The sequence below is a fragment of the Meyerozyma guilliermondii genome, genomic scaffold (assembly GCF_000149425.1).
Source record: "Meyerozyma guilliermondii ATCC 6260 scaffold_5 genomic scaffold, whole genome shotgun sequence".
Taxonomy (NCBI): Eukaryota; Fungi; Ascomycota; class Pichiomycetes; order Serinales; family Debaryomycetaceae; genus Meyerozyma; species Meyerozyma guilliermondii.
Genome location: NW_001809796.1, coordinates 134,133 through 156,159, shown reverse-complemented (window position 1 = coordinate 156,159; position 22,027 = coordinate 134,133). Strand labels below are relative to the sequence as shown.

At 43.4% G+C, this 22,027-nt stretch overlaps 12 protein-coding genes across 12 annotated transcripts; 5 read left to right on the top strand and 7 right to left on the bottom strand. All coding sequences in view use genetic code 12, as the record gives it.

Moving 5' to 3' along the window:
• Positions 1-214: 214 nt before the first annotated feature.
• RPC19 (DNA-directed RNA polymerase core subunit) lies at positions 215-586 on the top strand (the record flags this gene model as incomplete). Its single annotated transcript, XM_001483253.1, has 1 exon — positions 215-586. The coding sequence occupies one exon, from the start codon at positions 215-217 to the stop codon at positions 584-586; it is 372 nt and encodes a 123-aa protein (XP_001483303.2).
• Positions 587-946: 360 nt separating this feature from the next.
• Positions 947-2,299, top strand: DBP2 (DEAD-box ATP-dependent RNA helicase; the record flags this gene model as incomplete). The annotated part of the gene is made up of 1 exon (XM_001483252.1): positions 947-2,299. One exon carries the CDS (start codon positions 947-949, stop codon positions 2,297-2,299), a length of 1,353 nt encoding a protein of 450 aa, XP_001483302.2.
• Positions 2,300-3,859: 1,560 nt separating this feature from the next.
• CHO2 (phosphatidylethanolamine N-methyltransferase) lies at positions 3,860-6,487 on the top strand (the record flags this gene model as incomplete). Its single annotated transcript, XM_001483251.1, has 1 exon — positions 3,860-6,487. One exon carries the CDS (start codon positions 3,860-3,862, stop codon positions 6,485-6,487), a length of 2,628 nt encoding a protein of 875 aa, XP_001483301.2.
• A 44-nt stretch (positions 6,488-6,531) lies between these two features.
• PGUG_04029 (exosome non-catalytic core subunit) lies at positions 6,532-7,290 on the bottom strand (the record flags this gene model as incomplete). Its single annotated transcript, XM_001483250.1, has 1 exon — positions 6,532-7,290. One exon carries the CDS (start codon positions 7,288-7,290, stop codon positions 6,532-6,534), a length of 759 nt encoding a protein of 252 aa, XP_001483300.1.
• A 282-nt stretch (positions 7,291-7,572) lies between these two features.
• On the bottom strand, positions 7,573-9,942 carry ASG1 (Asg1p; the record flags this gene model as incomplete). The annotated part of the gene is made up of 1 exon (XM_001483249.1): positions 7,573-9,942. One exon carries the CDS (start codon positions 9,940-9,942, stop codon positions 7,573-7,575), a length of 2,370 nt encoding a protein of 789 aa, XP_001483299.2.
• Positions 9,943-10,479: 537 nt separating this feature from the next.
• On the bottom strand, positions 10,480-11,478 carry RIB1 (GTP cyclohydrolase II; the record flags this gene model as incomplete). Its single annotated transcript, XM_001483248.1, has 1 exon — positions 10,480-11,478. The coding sequence occupies one exon, from the start codon at positions 11,476-11,478 to the stop codon at positions 10,480-10,482; it is 999 nt and encodes a 332-aa protein (XP_001483298.1).
• A 363-nt stretch (positions 11,479-11,841) lies between these two features.
• TOP2 (DNA topoisomerase 2) lies at positions 11,842-16,044 on the bottom strand (the record flags this gene model as incomplete). Its single annotated transcript, XM_001483247.1, has 1 exon — positions 11,842-16,044. One exon carries the CDS (start codon positions 16,042-16,044, stop codon positions 11,842-11,844), a length of 4,203 nt encoding a protein of 1,400 aa, XP_001483297.2.
• A 675-nt stretch (positions 16,045-16,719) lies between these two features.
• Positions 16,720-17,532, bottom strand: PGUG_04025 (uncharacterized protein; the record flags this gene model as incomplete). The annotated part of the gene is made up of 1 exon (XM_001483246.1): positions 16,720-17,532. The coding sequence occupies one exon, from the start codon at positions 17,530-17,532 to the stop codon at positions 16,720-16,722; it is 813 nt and encodes a 270-aa protein (XP_001483296.2).
• A 420-nt stretch (positions 17,533-17,952) lies between these two features.
• On the bottom strand, positions 17,953-19,173 carry PGUG_04024 (pyridoxal-phosphate-dependent aminotransferase family protein; the record flags this gene model as incomplete). The annotated part of the gene is made up of 1 exon (XM_001483245.1): positions 17,953-19,173. The coding sequence occupies one exon, from the start codon at positions 19,171-19,173 to the stop codon at positions 17,953-17,955; it is 1,221 nt and encodes a 406-aa protein (XP_001483295.2).
• Positions 19,174-19,340: 167 nt separating this feature from the next.
• PGUG_04023 (uncharacterized protein) lies at positions 19,341-19,796 on the top strand (the record flags this gene model as incomplete). Its single annotated transcript, XM_001483244.1, has 1 exon — positions 19,341-19,796. The coding sequence occupies one exon, from the start codon at positions 19,341-19,343 to the stop codon at positions 19,794-19,796; it is 456 nt and encodes a 151-aa protein (XP_001483294.2).
• An 867-nt stretch (positions 19,797-20,663) lies between these two features.
• Positions 20,664-20,912, top strand: PGUG_04022 (cytochrome c oxidase subunit VIb; the record flags this gene model as incomplete). Its single annotated transcript, XM_001483243.1, has 1 exon — positions 20,664-20,912. The coding sequence occupies one exon, from the start codon at positions 20,664-20,666 to the stop codon at positions 20,910-20,912; it is 249 nt and encodes an 82-aa protein (XP_001483293.1).
• A 128-nt stretch (positions 20,913-21,040) lies between these two features.
• Positions 21,041-21,724, bottom strand: PGUG_04021 (uncharacterized protein; the record flags this gene model as incomplete). Its single annotated transcript, XM_001483242.1, has 1 exon — positions 21,041-21,724. The coding sequence occupies one exon, from the start codon at positions 21,722-21,724 to the stop codon at positions 21,041-21,043; it is 684 nt and encodes a 227-aa protein (XP_001483292.2).
• Between the last annotated feature and the right edge of the window lie 303 nt (positions 21,725-22,027).

Below are 22,027 nucleotides of genomic sequence, written 5' to 3'. Positions count from 1 at the left end.
AAGAAGAGAGTATAAGCCAAAAGAAAGATTCGAAACCAATTTGCAAAAACGACGACTCTATGATGAAGTCTCTAATATATCTAATAGCAGTGCTTTTCATGTTTCGCCTTGGACATAAAACAGTTATATTTCTGTTCTATATTCATTCCTCTTCCCTCTTTCGCAGCCATCCTGCAGGCCGCGATGACATTTTCTTCTCATCTTTTCTTTACCAATGTCAGAAGTAGACCCCAATGCCATGGACGAGGTATCCGAGCAAGAATTTGACGCAGACAAGATAAAACTCTTGCCTGGATCATCTGAAGATGGTACTGCTGCCACATTCCAGATTATAGATGAAGACCATACTTTGGGTAACACCCTTCGATACGTAATCATGAAAAATCCCGAAGTTGAGTTTTGCGGTTATTCGATTCCACATCCATCGGAGAACAAGATGAACATCCGTATTCAAACATATGGCAATATATCGTCGGTGGAAGCTTTGCATCAAGGTTTGGACAACTTGTCGGAACTTTGCACGGTTATTGAAACCAAATTTAGTGAGAAAATCCTGGCTGGAGGCTACCTGGCGGAAGAGCCATAATGTGACATGACGAAAAGGTTGGAATTGAATATAGCAAGAGAAAATTAGTGTAGAATGGGCATGGTGAATTGTCGTTTGGTTGCGTGGTGCATATAAGCATGCGATGAGATGAGTAGAGTAGTCAAGAAATAAGAAATAAGATGTTAAATGTCAATGAGTTCTTTCTATTCTATATATTGTTAGTTCTCTTCTTTCTCTTGTTGTATCTTTCATTTCTTTTTGTTGTCTCATTTTTCTCTTCTCTTTGTTTTCTCATTACTTGTGAAGTTGCTCCCATTTTCACCTCCTTCCCGTTTAGGCAGTCGACAATTTCTTTTCTCATCGCATTTAAGGCGCACTTTTTTAAATCTCTTCTTTATCATGTCGTACAATCAAAACTACAACCAAGATTTCAACAACAACAGCTACGGCAGTTACGGCAACAGCTACAACAATAACAGCTACGGCCAAAACAACTATGGTGGTTCCTACGGAGGAAATAGCTACGGTGGTGGCAGAGGTGGTTCCAGGGGCGGTTTCCGTGGTGGAAGAGGCGGCGGTTTTGGCGGCCGTCGTGTGGATGAGAGAGTAGAACTTACTACTCCTGAGTGGGACCTTGATTCTTTGCCCAAATTTGAGAAAAATTTTTACTCTGAACACCCAGACGTTTCTGCCAGATCGGAATCAGAGGTGCAAAGTTTCCGTAAGGAGCACGATATGAAGTGTGTTGGTACCGATATTCCCAAGCCAATCACTTCGTTTGACGAGGCAGGGTTCCCAGACTACGTTTTGAACGAAGTCAAGCAACAAGGGTTCCCCAAACCAACTGCTATTCAGTGTCAAGGTTGGCCCATGGCGTTGAGTGGACGTGATATGATTGGTATTGCCGCCACCGGTTCCGGTAAAACTCTTTCTTACTGTTTGCCCTCGATTGTCCACATCAATGCCCAGCCATTATTGGGTCCTGGTGATGGACCTATTGTGTTGGTATTGGCTCCTACCAGAGAATTGGCTGTGCAAATTCAACAAGAATGCTCCAAGTTTGGTGCCTCGCTGCGTATCAGAAACACCTGTATTTATGGAGGTGCTCCTAAGGGCCAACAAATCCGTGATTTGGCCAGAGGCGTGGAAATTTGCATTGCTACTCCCGGTCGTTTGATCGACATGTTGGAGACTGGAAAAACCAACTTGAGGCGTGTAACATACTTGGTGCTCGACGAGGCCGACCGTATGTTGGATATGGGTTTCGAGCCTCAAATCAGAAAGATTGTTGACCAGATTCGTCCCGACAGACAAACGTTGATGTGGTCTGCTACCTGGCCCAAAGAAGTCCAGACTTTGACCCGTGACTACTTGAACGATCCTATCCAAGTCACCATTGGTTCGTTGGAATTGGCAGCCTCGCACACCATCACTCAAATAGTTGAAGTTCTCAGTGAATTTGAGAAACGTGATCGTTTGGTGAAACATTTGGAAACAGCTACCGCAGACAAAGAGGCCAAGGTACTTATTTTCAGCTCCACCAAGAGAGCTTGTGACGAAATTACCAGTTACTTGCGTGCTGATGGCTGGCCCGCATTGGCTATCCACGGTGACAAGCAACAAAACGAACGTGACTGGGTGTTGCGTGAGTTCAAGACAGGAAAATCTCCAATTATGGTGGCCACCGATGTGGCTGCTCGTGGTATCGGTAAGTTTATTTTTACTAACGCAGGCATTACACGACAATGCTAAATGAGAAGACATGAGACATGAGAAATGAATGCAGAACATCTCTGAATAACAGGGACGAGATGACGAGGACCACTAGGTTTACCCACTAGTCTACCATAGGTTCTACCGCTAGGTTTTTTTTTCCTAGTCTTTTTTTTTCTTTTTCTTTTTTTTTTGTCCGACGTGGGCTTTGAGGCTTCAGATGAGTAGACGAAATGATGGTTAATTCCCCCGTTTCGCGTGAGGCAGTACACATTTAATTGACATATCCTGCTGGCCAGGATAAGATTATCATACTAATGTTGTGTACTTTTGCTTCTAGTTCAATAAACTGAGACCGCCTCTCCCCATGTAGTAATGCTTGCCATACAAAACTCTCACATACTAACTACAGACGTCAAGGGTATCTCCTACGTTATTAACTATGACATGCCTGGTAACATCGAGGATTATGTTCATAGAATTGGAAGAACTGGAAGAGCAGGTACTACGGGTACTGCTGTGTCTTTGTTCACAGAGGCCAACTCTAAGTTGGGAGGTGACTTGTGCAAGATTATGAGAGAAGCCAACCAAACTGTTCCACCAGAATTGTTGCGTTACGACAGGAGAAGTTTCGGAAGTCATATCAGATACGGACGTGGTGGAGGAAGAGGTGGCTGGGGAGGCCGTGGAAGGGGTGGTCGTGGCAGAGGCAGAGGTGGATTCCAGTCGGGATCCAACGGCGCGCCTATGGGAAACCGCAGATTTTAGAGAAAATGTATAGAAAATGTTAAATGGAAAATTAATAGAATTGAAAATTGTGAAATATTCATAGTAGAGTAAAATGAACTTTTGGAGGAATATAGAGTTAATTGTACTTTTTTCTTTTGGGTTTTCATTGGTCGTTTTTACCGCTGAATTTCTTTCTGTCTTTTTCTTTTACCATTTTCATTTATTATCGTTATAGCCTCAATTTTATTTTTGTCTTCTATTTTTTATTTTTTCGGTATACCTGGTGTACGGGTCTGTGGGGCAACTTGGCCATTTTCACATGCAAATTCGTGCTCGACATTTCCAATCTGCCACCTACAAATAGCTGCAAAAATTCAGCAGCCATTGATTCGTAGTATTTTTATAGCGTTATTTAGTACGTGTCGCGTTTGGCGAATTGCAATCATCTATTTTAGCCCCAAACATTTTCCACATTTTGGGACCTATTTCCGGTCACCTCCTAATCCTCGTATCTGTGCATTGTGCATTATCAATCAGATCCATGCACCCGGCCCAAAGGTTGGGATCCAGATATTAAATTTTTCACCGATTTTTCGTCACAATTGGTTCAATTTGAGTGCTAGCTTTTCTAAAAATTGTCCAAAGGCTTTGCCTCGATAGAAACACTCAGTTCGTACGCAACAACACTCGCTACGACCAATTGACCCCTTGCAAATTGGTACTGATAAAAGACCTGATTTCTGCAAAATTTAGCCACTTGTGCATTTTCTGATCTACAATTGCACATCGGTTTTTCACATTTGCTGATTTTTCTTGTTGCTCCAATCGAACCGTTGTGTGAATTCCTGATCCACACCCAACCATCCTACTATGGCTGTTGCTCTCCAGCAACAATCAAAGACGAATATGGGTCCCAAAGGCATCACTTTTTCGGGCAACACCTTTACGGTTCCTGAGACCCATGATATGGTCAAGACACTTTTTGACCCCACTGTCAGGAAGTCCTATTTTGAGTTGGTTATTCTTGCTCTTTTAGCTTCTAATGGACTTGTTTTCTGGCTTGTAAAGACCAATTCGACTCGAATTGAAATCTTTATTGGTCTTTATCTTTTCTGGAGACTTTCCTACAATTTTGGAATAGGCTATCTTCTTCACCAGCAGTCCAACTATCATAAACTTGTCAATTGGGCTAACAAGCTCAACATCTTTGATGAGAAGAATCACTCAATTGCGTCCCGGTTAATCAAGTCTGAAATTTCCGCTCAAATGGGCCCCAAGTACAAAATCTCCAAGTACCCTGTGGACTTTAACACTTGGTTGGTGTTCCGGAAAGTCGTGGACTTGATTCTTATGCTGGACTTCACTACGTTTATCGGAGTAGTCGTCACTTGTGCCATGGATAATGACCTCCAGTTTCTCAATACCTCGCAACAGGAGCCCTGGATCGTGTACTCTCGTCTTATAGTTGGTGCTGGACTCATTTTGTTTAATCTCTGGGTGAAAGTTGATGCTCACAACATCATTAAAGACTACGCTTGGTACTGGGGAGATTTCTTCTTTCGCCAAATTAACAACGAAGACTTGATCTTTGACGGTGTCTTCGAAATGTTTCCACATCCGATGTACTCGGTTGGTTACGCTGGATATTATGGGTTTGCCTTGATAGCCAAATCTTATCGGGTGTTGGTTGTTGCTGTCTTTGGCCATTTTCTTCAAATGATCTTTTTGCACTACATCGAAAATCCCCATATTGATAAGCTTTATGGACCCTCAGGCAACGAAGCTGATTACCAGAAAATCACCAAAATTAAAGACTTGAAAAACTTTGACAACTTGAAGCCATTGGTTGGTTTGTATAATTTCAGTTGGTTGAGAGCAGCTGACTTGCTTACGCTTATCATGGTCACTACCTACAGTGTTATCATTCCTGCCTTTGCATCGCTGATTGTTGGTACGGCCCAATTTAGAGGAGCAAAAATCAACATTGCTCATTGCATGTTTGCATTGACCGTGGCCATAAAAGTATTCGAATCTCTTTCTATTAACATCTTTTTGGTTCTTCAAAGTTACTACAAGCTTTTCACTAAACGCTACCTTGCAAATGATATTCCTATAGAAAAGTCATTGAGCAATTGGGCAATTATCTATAATGGACTCATCTCGTGGACTTATGCTTCATTTGTGGGATTGAACTTTTTTCACTATATTACAGGTATGGAATACTCCAAATTCTATTTCTACGACTGGGTTTACTTGAGACTGTTCCTTGGAGCACTTCTCATCTTGACCCAGGTATGGATCAATTCTTCCATTATTGACCTGATTGGATATTTTGGATGGTTCTATGGAGACTTTTTCCTTCCCACCTCTCCTCAAAGATCTCATTTGACTAAAGCTGGAGTTTATCGCTACTTGAACAATCCCGAACAACTTTTCGGTGTGTGTGGAGTTATGGGCTTAACTCTCATTGCTCCATCGTTAGAGAATTTTGTGTGTTGCTTGCTTTGGGTCTCCAATAACTTTTTCCGGATTAACTTTGTTGAAAAGGTTCATATGATCAAAGTTTATGGAGAAAAGGAAGTTTTCCAAGACTCTGGTGTTACCAAAACCTTCAAAAAGCAGCTTATTCCCGATGTTATTCTGCGTAGATTGAGTTCAAATGATGAAGCACCCAATTTTGGTCGTCACCGCAGTACTTCTCACTTGGTCACTGGAATTACCGACACCCTTGAAAGCTTTATCAAAGAATTGAGACAATCGAACGCTAAACTCAGCAGACAAAACTTGTTGGAATTGTCGCAAAACTTGTACTTCGATAACTCAGACTACCAGATCACCATCGACAACTTACAAAAACTGGATGATAGAATGCCCAAGTATACCACTATTGGAACTCCTATTGAGATTACATGGAAATGTCCTGAAAATCACTCTGATAAAGATTGGATTGGTCTATACAAGGTGGTGCAAACTACGTACTCGCGGTCGAAAACTCTCATTTCTTCATCAGGAAGATGGACATGGGTCGAATCCACTCGTGGTTCGTACGTTTTCACTGGCTCCAAACTCTTCTGGGAAGAAGGTATCTATGAGTTCAGATTCCATCTTGACGGTAAGCATGAGGTAGCTTACATTTCTGAGCCATTTGAGATCAAAGCACCAAAGATTGAAGTCCCCGACACCTTACTGGCAAGCAAGGAGTTTGCTGAACAGCTCAAACTTCTGGTCTTTGACCCTGTGACCGACATAAAAATCCCCTCCATTGAGAGCCCTATTTGTGATACTGTGGAAAAGTCTCACCATCTTTTGGAGACTTATAGACGTTTGGCAAAGTTGATATCTACCAGCACCGGCATCACTATAAGCTCCAACTTTCTCTTCAATGCTGGGACTGAACATGAACTTTCAGTCCACCAATTGAGCAAGAAGCTAATCAACATCAAGAAGGTGTTAGAAGATTTGTCACCGGCTGCAATAGACGAGAAAAAGAGGCAGTAGTGCAAAAGGCAAGTAGTACATAGCAAGAAAATGATATGCCCACTTTATGTAGTCAAGAACCCATTAAAGTTCCTTCTTACCACTTGTGCCCGCTCTTGACAAGTCTCAAGTGTTTTGGTCAAAACTTTTTCGTTCAATTCTTGGCCTCCATCAATCCAAAATCCTACGATTTCGTTATTTCTCAAATTCATAAACGATGCCAAACATTGGGAATTTTTGCTATCGTTTTCATCCTCAATTGTAGCTACTCCTCCTGTCACTATGTCCTTTATCTCAATAGCAGAGTCCACCAAAGCTAGTGACGAGCAATTGACTATCCAATTGGTCAATTCGAGAAGTGATGCTGATTTGTTGGCTATGACAGTAACGTAAATGTCGATGGTTGATTTTGGATAATTTTCCAAAAGTAAGCAAGGGAGCAATGCTGTTTCCACATAAGTGGAGATCCGTTGTTCTATACTGTTCATGCCTGGTTTCCCATTAGGATTTGTGTTTTGGTGCTCAGCTGCTACCTTGGTTACATACGGAAGAAATTTGCACTCAACAGAAAACGATGCTTTTTCTATGAAAGATCCTCGAATGGGACGAGGTCCGTACACCGAGACCTGGACAATGCAATCATCAGCTTCAACGTAAGCGGACCCACTGGCAGTATCTACAAGGCCAGTTTTTAAAAACATGGAACTTTTGGCGGTTTCTTCATCTGGTGACTTCATTTCCCGCTCGAGTGATGACGAGACACCCACCGATGGAAATCTCGCTTCTGATGGGCCCAAGAGCCGCCTACGGTCACTTATGTTCATTTATATCGCAGGTTTGTAGAGAGATGAGCATTGATTATTTCGTGATAATTACGTACATCCGTTACACCCACACTAGGCTAGGTGGATTTCGAGTCGTCGGTAGCAGGGTTGAACGGGTCCAAATAGTCCAACGGTGCGCCATCACCAAAGAACGAAAAGTCCTCAGGTATATCTGTGCTGCTGAAGTCACCTAGGTTGTTTGTTTGTTGCTGACTCAGACGAGCATTTTGCTCGAGCATATATGGAGGAAGAATACGGCCGAAAATCTGGGCATCAAGTTGGTCAAAAGACTCCTGGTTTATAGCCAGCATTTCCGTCGAGAGCCTCCTCGGTCTCAACTTTTGAAGGAGGTTCGAATCCTCCGACTGGGTCAAATTGAACCTTTGCAGCATTTTCACCGAGTCCATCTTGCAATATACTGTTTATCGACTTCATATGTGCCCGATTTGCAACCTCGTTGGCCACCTGCTTCCTCTCGTGTGAAGATCCAAAACTCATGCCTGGAGGATGGAGTTCCTCAGCTGCTTGTTGAAAATCTGAAAGAGGACTGGTTTCTTGTTTCAAGGCCGATGGTCCGCTCTTTCTAAGAACTGCCTGTGCTGTAGGTTCCGATGCGGTGCTTCCTATGTAAAGACCGCCGGGAGCACCTTCAAGAAGTTGGTCTTTTGGAACTTTGGACGCAGCGGTGTGTCTATTCAACTGCTCGAAAAGATTGTTGAGAATCTTGTAAATTCTCATGGATGCATTTGAATTGTTCTTCAAGCAGTCCAATACTCGCTTTCCTATCTCAATATCTCTTTTGATCTTATCAACGTCCAAGTCATCATCAAAAAGAACGCCTGCGTAGTTGGCTCCACTCTTTGCTTGATTATTATAGTTGGCAAAATGATAGTAATAAATAAGGCATGCAATGGAGAAGAAAATGGTGTACATGGAAAACCAATAAGTCCCCACCAAGAGGTCTTTATCGATCATTTTGTTGGCTAGCTTTACCACCATTCTCGCTACCTTGATGCAGTTTCTACCTCGAATGAGAGACTTGGGATCAGATGTAGCTGTTTGCTCGTTGCTGATATAGTGAATGAAGGGTCTGTAAAGCATTATCAGACAGTTCAAAAATGCAAGATGAAGATAAAAGTTGGCAAGCACAAATTTCTCGGGGATATCGTTGCCCGAATTTATATCACTAGGGTCGGTGGGTTGCAATTCTGGTGGAAGATTATCGAGCCATGTCTTGAGCTCGATTTCAAGTTTCGTCACTCTCTCGTGCACTCCCAACCCATCTGGCTTATTAGGAGTGTTCTTCACCTTTATGGGATAAAGTTCTTTTACAACGTGAGACATTACCATCATTAACTTTGTGTGGTGATTGGCACAGGCAGATGACGAAAGTCTGCCATTTTGCTGTTCATAGTTGAGAGAATCGCGGGTTACATTTTCGTCGTCGAGTTCTTCTGGAAATTCTTGGTCAAACTCGTCTTCATTGACAGATCGGGGGAGTCCTAGAAGCGAGTTAATGTAGATGTCCATTTTGTAGATGGTGAAAAAAAGTCGTTTTCTTGTATCGATTTCAATGGGGTCCAACCGTCGTTTCGAGCTCTGGAAAATCAGCAAGTTTCTATGAAGGCCTTCCTTCAATGCACTTCTCATGGCAATTCCAATGTAGAGGTAGCAGGTGGAAAGACGAGCCAGACACTGGAGGTACATGATCATCATGACGATGGTTTGGATCAGGGAAATGTCTCCCACGTTGGTGATGTCGATGAGTTTGCGAGCCTCGAGAAAGTAGTTGAAACCATCGTCTTCGAGCGAGTCGTTGTCCTTGCTGAGAGAATTCAGTCGGGAAAACAACAGTCCACAAGCAAGTATCAGGTAGAGAAATGGAAGAAATTTCTGCTGTCTATCGGTGTAATTGACCGGGTCCATTGAGTAGAGAAACTCCACTTCTTCTAGCAACGACGGACGGTGGTAGAACCGGAAAAGTACACAAGCCTTGTTCCAAGTGGTGTAAATGAGCTGCAACGCTACATCCTTTGGAGGAAGAACAATTCGTATTTCCCGACCCACCGGGTTTCCATCGTTGGAGCTGACTGATGGAGGGTCGAAAGTGGTTGCTGGCGACGTTGTGGGGGTGGGTCCATCGAGGTACAAGTCGGATATCTCGTTAATATTGATATAGGACGGGTTTTTCGACTTGAGATATTGGACGATTTTATTCAACTTGTAAACATCAACATTTCGCTGTTGAAGGTTAAGACGCGGGAAAAGGATCTGGAGTGCTTTTTGGGCATCACCCTCGGTTGATTTGTGAGGAGCCTGGTATCCTTCACCATTGATTGGATGTCTATCATGACCCAGCATTACTGAATAACCACCACCACCAAAATCATTACCTTGGTTACGATGGAGGTTGATAAAGTCAGGACTATGGTCCAGCAGCGCAGGAAGGCCCGGGTTTTTGGTGTTTCTTATGTTAGGATCGTCATAAGAACATTTATACGAATACACCGTACAATGAATACATGGTTGTTTTCCATCACATTTCACTTTTTTGCGTCGACACACATCACACGCTCTTGTGACTCTTCGCCGCTTGCGGTCTGAGTTCCCTGTATCAACGGGAGTCATTTCATGATGCAGAGATTGCAGCATGATGACTTGAGTGCTCTAAAAATTAATCCACTTCGTGAGGCTGTTTTATGCAAATTCCAATGCAGTGGGCACCGTAAAAGGGTGCGGGGGACGCGTGGTGTTTGGATGGCAGCAACGGGCGGCTGCAAACAATGTGATCAAAAGTGGCTGAAGAACGGTTTTTAATATTAAAGGGGGTTCTTATGGGGCTGTGGTACCAGTGGATCAGTTTCGGCGACTTTCCGGACAATTTGTGGCGGCCGTTGGCTTCCGTTGAGCCGCGCCTAAACGCTGCACCTCGGCGTGCGAATCTGCATATGAATAGCCCCAGTGCATAATCAAGAGATGAAGGTTACCCAGTATTCTTCTCGAGAGACTTTTGGTAGTCTTTTCTTGTCTTGTATCATATGCATATTTCGTAATTTGCAGTTTTTGCATTTATCTTAAATTTTGCGAAATGCAAAATTCTTCATTATAGCTATTTCTCTAATCGAGTAGTGACATTTGCGTCATTTAATTCATCATTTATTTCTTAAGTCCTTAACTTCATCTCTTCTATCATATCTTGAGTGGCTTTTCAAGCAAGTGCCCCATCCTTTCAATCTTAGCACTCAAGTAGCCCTCTATCTCTTTTGACTTGATTCCATTCTCACTTCTCCATGCCAACGGCACCATAGGCACCCGTTCCACTACCTTGACCTCTCTGTTTCTTCCCTCAACTGCAGCAATTTTATCGGGATTGTTGGTCAACAACTTGATCTCGTTGAGCCCCAAGTCCAAGAGTATGGCTGTAGCGAGCGAAAAAGATCTCGCATCAGCAGGATGTCGTAACATCAAATTGGCCTGGACGGTATCCGCTCCCAAGTCTTGCAAATTATAAGCCTTCAACTTTTCCCCAAGTCCAATTCCACGACCTTCCTGACGAAGGTACACGATACACCCGTGCCCAGCTTCACCCATTAACCGACCAGCTTCATCGAATTGTTCTCCACAATCGCAACGAGCACTCCATGCGGTTTCCCCCGTATAACATTCCGAATGAATACGGGCCAAAATGGGCTCACCACTACAGGTGGTACTTGGATCTCTGATAAGTTGGCCATTTTCATCGAAATTCAATCTCAAATTAGACTCACTGTCATAGTCTGCCTCGGTTCTTCCAGGAAACAATCTGCCCACATAAGCACCACGAGTCATTCTATCTTGCTGGGTCTCATTGGGACGTTTCTGATAGAGCGTTTTCGAACGCACGTCTTCCCCAAAAACAATAGCCAAATGCTCTTTATTGTCAACGTTATTCTCGTACAAATGGAGAAATATCTCCGGCCCCTGAGTGGTCGGTATACGAGCTCTCGCCATGCATTTCACCACAGGCAACGTTTCAGGAAGGGGCAAGCGATCCCTGACTTCTGCTGGCACTTCCGGAGGAATTTGAGGCGTTTGCGATGGAATATGGGATGGTGTCAATGTAGGAGATAAGAGAGGCATGGTAAATTCGTGAGTTTCCGACCCGTGCCGGCGCTCTGGTTGCGGATGTACTATGTCCTTCGATGCCATAGCGTTGTTCGTACAATTTTTCAGAACTTAGATGTTCTTTTTTGATTTCCAAATGATTTGAATTTCAAAATAACTTGCTTGAAATGAAAAGTCAAGTTTAAAGGTTCCACAAATATGATGCTGCTGTGAGTAAAAATGTATCAGCTATTTCGCTTTTGTAAAACCACCTTTTCTCTTTTTGACCTGAAATCAACCGATACGTCTGCTGACTGATATCGGAAGACTCTCACTAATATATGAATAATGAAGCGACGTGCAGGACCAACGGCCAGTTCACGTGACTAACCCGATCCACGGCGGTGGTGAATAACGCTGCAATTGGCTAGCTTTACCGGTTGTATTAGCAAGTACACTAGCTATGGATTATTCCAGCATGTAATCTTCATCACTTTCGTTTCCGTCGCTCTCAGCTAACGCATACGACTTGGGACGACGTCTTCCAGCCGCACCTACCTTCGGAGTGAAAGTCGACGACTTGAGGTCTTCTAGCTCGTCTAAGATGTTATTGGTCGAAGGCTTGGGTGTCGGCTTAGCATCTCCGACGGAAAACAGCGTGATATCATCATCACTGCTGTCACTGAACAAAGAAACAATCTCCTTTTTGGGTTTTGACTTGGGGGTCTTTCGCTTAGGTGGTGCGGCTGAAACAGTCTTGGCAACGCTTGGTTCTTTCGAAAAGAAGCTGAGAAGGTCTGGCTGCTTGTTGGTCTCTTCTTTGACAACAGGTTGAGCAGGCGTTGCCTCGGCTTTAATGGTTGGAGTGGAAGCTTTTGGTGTAGAACTCTTTGTCTTCTTCTGCGCCGGTTCCGACTTTGTTGACTTTCTAGCTCTTTTCCGAGTCGAAGTTTTCGCCGTGGGCCCAAAACTGTTTCTAGCCTCGATGTCTGCACGCAAGAACTCTTCCCATCCAACAAGAAAGTCATCGAGATCACTGTTCCACAAATCTTTGGCAGACTTTTTCAACAACTCATTCAATTCCTCCTGCTTCTCATCTCGTTGTCTTAAAAGCTTCTCGTATCTTTCTCTTGTTAACGACCAAATAGCCATTCCAAGCAAGTAATCATACTGCGAGTACGTTGTTTCCGGCTTGTATTGTGACTCATCTTCTGGAGCCACCAAACCAAGATTCAATTGACTGATATCTCCCGCAGCCTCTTCTTCCTCTTCCGCCAATTCCTCGGCTTCAACCAATGGCTCGTCGTGCACCGGTTTACCATTCTTGTTAAATCTGGTAAATTTCAACTTCTTCAAGTCATCTACCATTTCCAGACGTTTCTTGTTAGCAATAGTTAGCTTCTTCTCGATGATCAATTTAATGAACCGTGCCTGTTCACTCAATCTGGTGAGCTGATTCTGGAAATTCTCAGCCATCATGTCTTTCCGACGCTGATAAAGCTCAAGCCTTGCCCAATAGTAATCCTTCAAAATCTCGTTAGCTGATGAGTACTTCTTGATTCTGCCTTGAGGATCGAAAGCCACCATATTTGACAAACTAATCGAGGAAATGAGCTTGAACCGTTCGAGGAGCCCCATTCTTAAAGATTTATCCATCTCTTCCTTCAGAAGGCGTACCACGAAGCGAATATTGATACCATGCTGTTCTTCCATATCTTTAATCCATGGTTTGTCATTTCCCAATCCTGCAAGCAAAAATTCCTTGACACTGTTAGTCCATGTCTTGATTGGAATCTCGGTGATCTCTACTGTATCATCGTCAACTTGCTCAATCTTACCCAGGACCTTATATTTCTCAGGCGAGATGCGTTCAAGGTCACCTTCCCAACCTTTGAACCATGGAGTCATGTCAACAGGTTCTTCACCGTTCATCATTCTTCTAATATTTGCAACAATGTCAACTGGGTTGAAACTTGGAATATTGGTTGACCAACCGGTCCCAATACCTTCAGCACCATTCACAAGAAGCATTGGAATGATTGGAAGATAGGCTTCAGGTTCAACAGTTTGTGCATCATCCTGAACATAGGTGTACAAATCATCATCCAAGGGATTGAAGATGACTCTCGTGAGATCAGTAATGTTGGTATGAATATACCTAACAGCCGAGAAATCTTTACCACCTGCAGCTCTACTACCGAATAAACCTATTGGCTGCAACAAGTTCAAATTATTGGCACCAACAAAATTCTGAGCAAGTCCAACAATAGTTTGGGCAAGCGACCCTTCTCCATGGTGATAACCTGTGTGTTCAGAAATATAACCTACCAATTGTGCCACTTTGATTTCAGACCGCAAGTTTCTCTTGAAACAACCATACAACACCTTTCGTTGCCCGGGCTTAAATCCATCGAGAATCGATGGAATTGATCTAACGTTATCAGCCATTGAGAATAGAATTAACTCCTTATTGATAAACTCACTAATAGGAATCTCCCTGATTTGTGGATCTAAGTGAGTACCAGGTCTGAACGCCTGAAGCCAGTCCTTTCTTTCATCGGCTTTTTTCTTTGAAAACGCCATATCGATGTACTGGCTATCGCCATCCTGTAGAGCATGAAACGATTTCATGTGTCGATCCAAAGCTGCGAAATACTCTCGACCTTCGGACTCCAAAGAAGTTCCTAGACCCTTAAAGTATTTATGCTTCCACTTGCAAGTGGTTCCCTCAGTTTCTCGCCATTTTTCAAATTCGGGCATGTTGTAAAATGGAATAACACGGTGGTTTCCTCGGCCAGTTATGGTGACTTTCACAATTGGTGTGATGAACTCTAGTAAAAAGCCAGGAATTTCGAGTAGCCCAGGAAAACTTGTTTCCAAAAAATTGATAATCAATCCCTTGATGTGTGAACCATCTTGATCCTGATCGGTCATAATCATGATATGACCATAGCGGAGACTCTTGATGTTTTCGGGCGTATACCGCTTTTTATGCTGTAAACCCATAATTTGCTTTATGGAGTTTATTTCTGCATTTTTCGAAACCTGTTCTATGGAGGCTTCTCGTACGTTCAAAAGCTTACCACGCAAGGGGAAACAGCCGTAGTAATCACGGCCAACGACCGTCAAACCAGCAACCGCCAATGGCATGGCCGAATCTCCTTCAGTCAAAATCAACGTGCACTTGTAGCCTTCTTTGGTACCCGCCTTATTAGCATCAACCAACTTTACCTGGTTCTTTATTCTCGATTTTCTGGAGCCATCGGCTTTCAGCATTTCCTTGTCTTCATTAGCATTAACGATGGTTCTGATTTTGTCAGCAATACTAGTTTTCAAAATTTTAGCAATGAATTGGTCGGAGATGACAATTTTCTCCAGAGGCTTACCTCCGAATTGAGCCACACGAGTGGTAAGCTGTTCCTTAGTTTGTGAGGTGAATGCAGGGTTTTCGATCAAGCAATTGATGAAGACGAACATGTTATTTCTGACTTCTTGCGGTTTGATGTTGAGCTTTTTCTTGCCCTTTTCTTTCTTGGTGAGGGCATCAATAAGCTTCGTTATAATCTGGTCAGAGACGTATTTTACGTGGGTTCCTCCCGATGTGGTTGCGATGGAGTTAACAAAACTGACTTGATTGAAAGAGCCATCACTCACGGCAAATGCGACTTCCCAGCGGTCATTGAATACCTCATGGACGATTGTCGAGTAGTTTCTCGTTTCACCTTCTGGAGCAACAGGGTCGGGGCTACGTTCCCTGATGGCATTGACGTACATCTCGACATACGACTTGAAGTTGCGAATTGACAACTTCTTATCGTTAAGGTAAATGTTGCAATCTTTGACGGTACCACACAAGTCGTACACTCTCCGGCGGAGAACAGATAAGATGTCGTCGTCCAACATTTCCATATGGAACTTGGAAAGGTCTGGTTTGAAGGTGACTTTCGTGTATTCCTTCTTGGACTTGAGCTTTGTGATTTTGGGTTTTGTCAAGTTTGCCATATTATTTGTCCAGGTTTGTTTGTAGACCTGGCTGGTATTCAAATCTGCGGTTTCAAGTACGAACTCGGTGGAGAAGATATTGCATAGTTTAGCACCGTATCCGTTACGACCACCCGTAACTTTCTTTTCGTCGTCGTCATAATTGGAGGATGTCAACAAATTTCCAAAAATCAACTCGGGAATGTATATCTTTTCCTTCTTGTGGATTTCGATGGGGATACCCTTACCATCATTCATCACCAGGATGGTATTGTTTTCCGCGTCAATATTGACCTTGATGTTCCTCATTGAGGGGTCTCTGATCTTGTTATCAGCAGCATTGACAAGAATCTCGTCAAAAATCTTATAGAGACCAGGAACTATGTGGACCTCTTTGTAGATCATCGACTCTGTTGCGGCATCAAAACTCCACATTTCGACCCCAGTTTTCTCCACAGACCCGATATACGTGTCGGGACGCTTCAAGATATGTTCTAATTGTGAAAGCTTTTGGTATTGATCAGAGGCATCGCCAGTGGCTGGAGCGGATGGTTGAGCGGTGGTATTAGTTGAGTCTCTAAGTGGAACTTTTCCTTTTGATTTCACAGAAGATGAAGGAGTGAAGTCCAGAGACGCATCGGAGAACGCCGACTCGGCGTCGCTGGCCGAATCCGATTCAAACGAACTCATTAGAGGAAGTGATAGATCGACGCGTAAACATGAGGTGGATGCGGCTAGTGCACCGGTGCACCATAAAAAGTTGAGAGGTTGTGAACTTGCAACCGATAGGTGATAATCTTCATAGGTATTTCTTGTTCACCTGACTTTGGCTGAAGTCAACTGAACAGAAGTCTACTGACTCTTTTGGAGTAGGTGGTGCTTATGTATATCTACGAACAACTTTCAACTACTTTAAGGAAAGTTTAAGGAAAGTTAATAGGTGTGAGTGTCGAATCAGTATATTGACTTCCATATATTTCATACTCAATTTGGCTGGAGAACATTTCTGGGATGTTCTCTTTCGATCAAGATATATCCGTTCCTAGACTGGGATATATTTGGTTTTTTTTAGCGGTTTCGCTCGTATTAGGCACCGGAGTGCAAATCGATAAAACAATTGAATCTTTCCAACGAAGGCAGCCAATAAGAAATGTGTTGAAGAACTCCACCACTGCCGTGTTGTGGTTTCTGGCATGTATTTTGTGTTATGATTTTTATACCAAATTGGAGTAGAAGAGATCTCGATACCGACTTTTAGATCAGCTGTCGGCAAGTTATTATGACGATGAGAGAATACCAAAAATGACCATTCAGCTACCAGCTCCAGTTAGCTCCAGCAACCATGCGCTTTATCCTTTCTGCTATCTACCTTCTCCTCTTCAAACCCGCCTGGATCTTTTCAAACTCCTCCTCCGTCGGTGCTCGTTTCTTTCCCTTTTTCGCCCCATACTTCGACTCCAACTTGTCTATCAAACTGTCCATCCGACTACTTTGACGGCTCTGGATCAATGCTTTGAGATCACTCTCGGAGTCCAACCGCCGATTACCCTTGTCTTTTATGGCTGCCGCCAACTTTTCCGATTCCTTTGCTTCCTTTGCTAGCCGCTTGAGCATCTGTTTAACCTTTGTCTTGCGGGATTTCTTGTACTTTTCAAACGATTTAATCACAGTTTCGTCAACTTTCTTGTCACCAATAGCCTCTTCAACTATGGCAAATACCCGCTGTTCCGCTTCCTCATCAAACTCCAAATGTGGTATCACTTCAAAGAGCTTTAGAAAGTCACCTTCATAGTAAATAAAGTTCTGAACAATATCTTGGCGTTCCTCCTCAGAATTTTGGTATCGTTTGCGATCTTCATCGATCATATCAATGGTGATTTTATCATGCATAGTCAGGAAATATTCCTTCCAGTCGAAGAACCCGCCTTCGTCATCCACACCGCTAGCCATCAGTCCGGTCTGATCGTACCGTTGTCGTTTCACGGCGTCAGAAAGTATGCTATAAGCAAACTGGATCTTGGGAAAAGTATCATTTTCCACCGAATTTCCAGCTTGTTGGATTTTGTCGGGGTGATACTTAAGACTCAACTTTTTGTAGGACCTCTTGATTTCCAACGGAGTGGCATCCTTGGCTACATGCAACACTTCATATGGGTCGATATCAAATGGAACACTCATGGTGAAGATGAATTTCGCGATGTGCGAAGGCTGCGAATACAGAGACCAAAAGTGAAAAGTGAAAAGTGAAAAGTGAATTTTGCGAAAATGTGAGTTTATGAAATATCTATACTAATATTTTGAAGTAGTTTTCGTTTTTTCTCATTTTGTGTTTTTTAGTATGGTGTCTCTACTACTTCTTTTTCACCTAGTCTACTCAGGTCAAACCAAGTCTAACTTAAATCTACTCAAATCAACTGAAGTCAACTCAATTCTACTCAAATCAAATCTAACTCAAGTATACCCACTCAACTAAAATCTAACTTCAGTTTACTCAAGTCAAATCAACTCTACTCAAGTCTAACTGATATCAACTCAAGTCAACTCAAGTCCATTTCGGCTGCTTTTCTACTTTCTTTCTGCTTTCTTCTTCATTCCACTCTACTGCTTGTATCCGCTCTCCTTGAGCGCCTCTTCAATGGCATCGGCTACCTTTTCCACATGTCCAGCATCAACGGAGTGACCCATGTGGCCCACACGAAAGTACTTTCCAGGCAATGCTTTGTGAATTCCTCCAGCAACAGTAAAGCCTTTTGCAGCCAACTTTCCAAGAAAGCCGGGTCCGTCAATGCCATCGGGAAAGTAGACGGCGGTCAAGCCATGGGCAGCAACAGCGTCGGATTTGGGTAAGATTTTCAATCCCAATTTTTGCATATGTTGCTTGAATTTGGCAGAAGCTTCAGCATTTTTCTGAATTCTGGAATCCAAAGACTCACCAAAGATGGACTGCAAGGATACCTTCAATGCGGTGATGGTCTGCACAGCAGGAGTAGCGAAATAGGCACCGCTACCGCTTTCATATGCCTTCATGATCGGGGTCCATCTTTTCAACGACGCAAAGAAAGTGGTATCTTTTTCACGGTTCAATGCCTTGTTGACAGCACGTTCCGAGGCGTAGAAGATGGACAAGCCTGCGGGCACACCAATGGCTTTTTGAGAGGCAGTGAGAGCAAAATCCACTCCCCATTTGTCGAACTCGAGATCTTCAACACCAATGGAACAAACACCATCCACAAAAAGCAAAGTTTCTGGTGAAGCATTCTTCACGGCGTCCAGAACAGTCTTAACATCGGAAACAACAGAAGTGGAGGTGTCGACATGGGTAACCGTTACTGCGGTATAGTTCTTCTTCGACAATTGCTCCGTCACTTTTTCAATGGGAACAACATCTCCAATGTCAGCAGTGAGTACATCGACATTGGCTCCGTATACTTTCAAACATTCAGCAAAAGAATCGGAAAAAAAACCAGTGGAAAGTACCAATACGTTATCACCGGGATTGACCAAATTGGCACCAGCAACATCCCATCCCAAAGTACCGGATCCAGCAAGGACATAACCCTGCGAGTTTGGATCCGAAGACTTGAAGAGCTTACGGAGCCCCTTCAACACTTCTTGGAAAGTTGCAACGAATTCGGGCGAAGTATGAGCTTGAGAAGGAGTGGACATGGCGTACAACACTTCATCAGAAAACTCTATAGGACCAGGAATCATGGTCAACTTGTGAGCTGGCTGTTGATATGGAACGGAGGACATGGCAAATCTGGAAATTATAGGGGTCAATGGGCGAAATCTAGGCAAAAATTTCACTCTACTGAGCATGCAATCACTTGCGATTTTATACCGGCGGGCCGGAATCGCGGGGCCCCAGACGTGTCGGAACCACACGACAGAAATGGATTTGATTTGTGCGATTTGGCTGTTTGCGCGATTCACTTATTTGCAGCCAATTACTACCAATTCCATTCTGTTCTTCGTTATCTAGTTTCATGGACTTGGATCTCCTCCGCCAGTGCGTGCAGGGAACAGAAGAACTCATCTACCAATCCAAAACAGTGACCACTTCCACCGCGGAAACCTCAAATGCGAACCCAAATCAAACTGCAACAAACCCAACTCAATCACAGCCACCTCAATCAAACCCTACTCAATCACACCCAAACCACCCACCCCAATCACAGGTGGCTGACTGTACTTGTAACTCTGCCCACAAAAAAAACACAAAGCCGCGGCTTCCAGTTGATGAAAATACACCAGTAGCCGAATTGCGGCGCCGCCAGCTCGAGGTCATGAAATCTATGAGATACGATAAATTAATTGACGACACTAGTGTGGCTCGGTATGGTCCTTTGGATACATCGCGAGTACTTTTTCGCGCAGCCACAAGCGGCCTGCTGCACCAAAGCGACAAGACCCTCGCGCGTGACACACCCGCACGTGACTGACCGATGCCTACTCTCATCTGAGTTGATTCGAATTGACTTACTGACATAGAAGAGGGTTCTTTTTCCATGGAAGAAGGCTCAGTTACCACTTCTGACGTGCCTAGCGACGTTGCAGAAGTATTCGGGGTAGACGTAGTGGCCACAAACATAAAAAAGAATGACTCTATTCGACAACGAGTAGCACAAATTTTGGCTTCGTTGCAGGAAAAATCAACAGTGCTTTTGATAGGCAAGTCTGTGGCTATCTCAAAGCTAGTTACAATCGTGGAGTTGGTCAAGTCAAAACTTGGGGCAGATATACATCAATACAACCATATATCTATGGAAAAATCGTTTAGTAATCCGAACTATCTGGGCAAAAAAGAACTAACTGAAGAACAAAAAGCTTTGGAGGAAATCAGGGGTCCCAAGGTGTACCAATTGGCGATTCTACTGGTTATTTTGAGTGAAAAAGACGTGGAAATGGACGGTTGGAATAAGCAGCTGGGTGGAAAATAGACAAAAATTGAAACAATCGCAAAAAAAAAAAAAGTGCAGAAAGAACTCAACTAAAAGGCGACTTTAACGTACCGTGGAGTATTCAATGGCTTGCAATTGTACTTTCCTCACAAAAAAGCACTCGGACAACTCCTGCACACATCACCAAATCTGTCCTAATCTTCACTACAATATCCAAATGAAAAACCATCCATACTCAGGCTATGACCTCAAAATCACCGCTGCTACCCACCTTCCCCTTCCACTTTCCTCCCACACCTCCTCCACAACTTCACCAAACCAGGCCCACCATCACCAGATCACGTGACACACGTCCAATGAGAACTTTCAATTCGCGAAAATCAGCCAACTTCACCAACCCGAACCATCATGGCCTTTGACCCCGAAAACTTCAAGTTTGAAACCCCACAGTTCGACGCCCGGTTTCCCAACCAGAACCAGTCCAAGTATTGTGCTCAGTCGTATGTAGACTACCACAAGTGTGTCAATGTCAAGGGTGAGGAATTCGAGCCATGTAAGATTTTCTTCAAGACGTTTACTTCATTGTGTCCCGTTGACTGGGTTGAAAAGTGGGATGACCAAAGAGAGGCTGGAAAGTTCCCCGTCAAGATGGACTAGATAGAGCATAGCAATAAATTTATGGCAACGAAGTGTAGAGTGATGACTTCAGTAGTTCAGTTCTACTAATTCTAGTCTAGTATTACTAATTCTCTCTATTATTCTAATCTGGTTCTTCTAGTTCTTTCTCACATAAACTCGTCTTCGTCCCAGTTTTCATGCCGGGTATCGTTACTGCTCAAATTGGTAACTTCATCAGTAAACAAGTCCCCATATGGATTTTTGTTTCTTTCTCTTTGCGCTTGGTGTTCCTTGGCTAACTGGGCCTCTTGTGCTTTCCATTCACGTTCTCGTTGTTTCTTCTTTGTAGACCATTCTTTTTGCATCTTTTGCTGCTGCGAAATGAAATTTTCCGTAGTATCTTCACGTTTTGTCCTGTTAATCTTGTTAAGGATTGCATTGTCTTTCTTTGCAACAAGAATCCGTTTGACTTTTTGAGGATTATGAAAAGTTACAGTTCCAACATCCATTGATCCATCAGTATGAAGGTTGTCCACTGGGGTATATATAATCGTCACATTGTTGAGCTTGTTGGCCTTGATGGAATTGGCTTTCGTTAGCTGTGCTAGCTGGTCTAATACATTGCTATCTATTTGTAACTTTTCGAAAGTTTTGTTTTGGTCTTCTTCACTCAATTGAAGATACAAGTGAGCGGAAGAATGCTTGTCCACATGAAACCATAAGTTTTTGGGATGGGAAAACTTGATCAAAGGGTCATTTTCGTGTTTGTCTTTGCCCATGTAAACCTCATGGGTCGGCACCAGCAACCCAAAGTCGTCGTTGGTGCCTTGTACTGTAAAGTAGTAGACCATGCAGGAGCCAGGAAATTAAATCGAAATGAAAATGAAAATGAACCCAAATACATCCGTGCACCTTACACGTTACACCCTACACCCTTCACGCTGCTGGTTGCAGCCGCAGGTCGCAGGACTTCCCAAATAGGAAGGTTTCCAAGACGATGAAAACGGATATCAATTCTTGCTTTCTTTCACAATAAAGATCAATTCTGATCTGAGCAGTTAAATTCAATCTATATCGTCACCAGAAACCACTCAGGTGTTGTCTTCTCAACGCCGAACCGCAACATTCACGCACCTGTTCCAAACGCGAACGTG